The sequence below is a fragment of the Myotis davidii genome, unplaced genomic scaffold (genome assembly GCF_000327345.1).
Source record: "Myotis davidii unplaced genomic scaffold, ASM32734v1 scaffold456, whole genome shotgun sequence".
NCBI classification, from domain to species: Eukaryota; Metazoa; Chordata; class Mammalia; order Chiroptera; family Vespertilionidae; genus Myotis; species Myotis davidii.
Window position 1 is genome coordinate 1,292,341 of NW_006287375.1, and position 3,617 is coordinate 1,295,957.

At 39.9% G+C, this 3,617-nt stretch overlaps 1 protein-coding gene across 1 annotated transcript in view; it reads left to right on the forward strand.

The window, feature by feature from the left end:
- Nucleotides 1-3,617, forward strand: part of FNIP1 (folliculin interacting protein 1) — a 71,267-nt gene that overhangs the window by 693 nt on the left and 66,957 nt on the right. Inside the window, exon 2 of the mRNA XM_015560928.1 lies at nucleotides 201-327. Within this exon, the coding sequence (XP_015416414.1) occupies nucleotides 201-327 (127 nt within the window). The remainder of the gene's footprint in view (nucleotides 1-200; nucleotides 328-3,617) is intronic.

A 3,617-nucleotide genomic window follows, 5' to 3' on the forward strand; every position in this document is an offset into this window, starting at 1 on the left:
TCTCTCTTATTACATTAATCTTTTTAATTGTGAAATAAATGCATTATAATAGTACATAAAACAAATGCAGTGGCTTTTTATAAGTTTTACTGTAAAGTTTTACTGCAAACTGGCTAGGGCTGTTATATAGGTTTTATTTATAGAAATTTATGTGGAATATTTATTAAATAACTCTAATGGATCTTTATTTTTCTTTAAAGTTGGCCTTTGCCAGAGTTTGATCCAAGCCAGATTCGACTGATTGTATATCAAGACTGTGAAAGACGAGGAAGAAATGTCTTGTTTGACTCCAGTGTTAAGAGAAAAAATGAAGACATATCAGTATCGGTGAGCATTGTTATTGATTTAATGTCATGTTTTAATTGGAAAAAGTGAGTAAAATTTTAATTATGGTGCTTTTGTTTGTCAGTATAAAACATCTTGGCCATGCTTTTGTAATTAAGAGCCCTTATTTTTAGATTTTTAAAGGAAAAAACACTGCCTTATTTGTCATCTATCTAGTACCATAGGACATTTTAGGTTGACATTTATTTTCTTTCTCTTTTTTAAATCTTTATTGTTGAAAGTATTACATATGTCCCCTTTTTCCTCCATTGCCCTCTCTCCTTTTTTCCCCAGGCCTTCACCACCCTATTGTCTGTGTCTATGGGTTATGCATTGATTTCATTCGTTGATCTCTCCCCCTCTGGAATGGCAGTTCTCCTATTTCTTATCCTTCTGCATGCTTCTACGTCTCTGGGTCTGTTTTTGTTCATCAGTTTATTTGGTTCATTAGAATACGCATATGAGTGAGAGTGAGATCATGTGATACTTATCTTTCTCTGACTAGCTTATTTTGCTTAGCATAATTCTATCCAGCATAATTCCATCCATGCTGTTGCAAATAGTTACAAGTTCTTTCTTTTTTATTGCCACGTAAATGTACCATGTTTTTGTATCCACTCATCTGCTGATGGGCACTTATGCTGTTTCCAAATCTTAGCTATTGTCAGTTGTGCTGCTGAGAACATAGGAGTGCATATATTCTTTCTGCTGAGTGCTTTGGGTTTCATAGGATATCTATATATATAAAAGCCTAAGCGACCATTATAGCCAAACAACTGGAATGAGTGGTCAACCAGTTGCTATGATGGACACTGACCACCAGGGGGCAGACACTCAATGCAGGAGCTGGCCCCTGGTGGTCAGTGCACTCCCACAGCCAGCCTCCTGTGGCCCCTTCCCCCTGGCCGGCCCTCCAATTGGCCTCGATGTGGGGCCAGCCAGCCAACGTCCTGCAGCCCCTCCTCCCACCCCCTGCCGGCCAACCTCCTGCAGTCCCTACCCCCTGCTGGCTGGCTCCCCTGATAGGTCCCAATCGGGGGGCTGGCCGGCCAACCTCCCAAAAGGCCTTGATTGCCGGCCAATCCTAGGGACCCCACCCATGCACGAATTAGTGCACCAGGCCTCTAGTATTCCTAGAAGTGGGATCACTGGATCAAATGGGAGTTCCATTTTTAATTTTTTGAGGAAACTCCATACTGTTTTCCATAATGGCTGCACCAGTCTTCATTTCCACAACTTTGCCAACACTTGTCATTTGTTGATTTGTTGATGATAGCTATTCTGATAGGGATGCGGTGATATTGCATTGTCGTTTTGATTTGCATCTCTTGGATGATTAGTGACTTCGAGCATTTTTTCATATGTCTCTTGGCTTTCTGTATGTACACTTCGGAGAAGTGTCTATTTAGGTCCTTTGCTCATTTTTTAGATTGTTTGTCTTCCCTTTTAAAATACGTTTTTATTCGTTTCAGAAAGAGGTAGGAAGAGGGAGAGATAGAAACATCAATAATGAGAGACAGATCGGCTGCCTCTTGCCTGTCCCCCTACTGGGATGGAACTTGCAACCTGCAACCCAGGCATTTGCCCTGACCGGGAATTGAACTGTGAACTCTGATTCATGGGCCAATGCTCAACACTGATCCACACCAGCCGGGCATTGTTTGACTTTTGAACTATATAAGTAAACACATTACTTCCATGCAATTTAAAATTTTAAAAAGTTAACAGGACAAGAAGAAGAGTTGAAAATTCATGCAAAATACTTTATAAATAGAAATACTATATGTTATGCTGGCTATTTATTTAAATTTCAGTTGTGACACTGAATCTGGAACATGGAATATGATTATGTGTCCAGGTTAAAAGTTCTGATTCCCCATGTCTACCTTTATCCCACCCTTCTCCCTCTTCTAAATTAGTCTTAAAACTATTAGGTAGGGCTGAACACTGAAGTCAGGAGGTGGAGACATGTTGGATCAGAGCTGAGCATCAGGGCCCTGGTAGATTGAGGAGGGCATCTACATAAGGTGTTGGCTAATAGGTTATCAAAGCCCAAAGGAATAAGGAGGATATTCACCATGGGTATCATTCATGTAGGTGAGGAGTGATAGGGGAAATGAGATAGTGGTTTTATACAAGAGAGTTGATAAAATAAATGTATGTTAAGGACAATGAGAGGCATGTTTTTCTCAATGTTCATAACTTATTTCTTATTCTTACGTAGCATGTTGCTAGTTTTTGTGGGTTAAAAATAAAATACTGTATAATTTCCCTTAGGAATAAGAGCAAAAAAATAAGAAAAGGAAACCCTTTTGGCCCTACAGTTGTTCTCATAGAAGGGTTGCTGACTGTCCCCTGTCCCCTCACTAGACCTTCTTCCACTAGTTATTTGGTTTCAAGAAAAAAGTCATGAGTTCAAAATGGGAAAGAGAAAAGACATCAGACAACTGGGGAGTTAGTGGGCGAAAGAGGGGTATGTGTGTGTGCGTGTGTGAGTTATAGGAGAAAGAGTGGGGGGAGGGGGGGCAGAAAGTGTGTGTGTATGAGTGTGTGTGAATGTGAGTGAACTTTTATGTACACCTCTATGCATACTTTTTATGTGTTGTTCTGGAACTGATGTGTGTTTGTTTCTTTTCTCCCTGTAGCAAGTTCCTTCTTATTTCAGAAATTGGACATGCACAATACATAGTTCCTTCAGTCTGGAATATCTTTCAAGCCCTCCCACTCTTTCTCTTTCACCGTAACTCCTATGCTTTGTGTGTAGTCCCAGCTTAAATGATCAAGGGGAACTTCCTTGCTCTCCCTTGACTAAATTAAGTCCTCTCTTGGATGATTAATTTTAACATCATTCTTTGACCACTCATTTGTAAAATGGGGATAATAGTATGTACTTTATAGAATTTTTGTAAATTCTATAAAAGGATATGTAAAAAAGGATATGTAAAACAGAATAAATAGTACCTGACCAGAAAGTAAGTGCCTATGAGTTAGCTCAGTTAATATTATTATTACTCTTCAAAAAAAAAAATTTAATTCTTTATTGTTTAAAGTATTATATGAGTCTCCCTTTTCCCCCATTGACCTCTCCCTGGCTGCTCCCACTCCCCCAGCACATGCCCTTACCCCCACCCTCACCCCCTACTGTCTGTATCCATTGGTTATGCTCATATGTATGCATACCAGTCCTTTGGTTGATCTCTTACCACCTCACCCCCCGCCTTCCCTCATAGGTTGGACAGTCTGTTCGATGCTTCTATGTCTCTGGTTCTAAATTTGGTTCCTCAGTTTTTGTT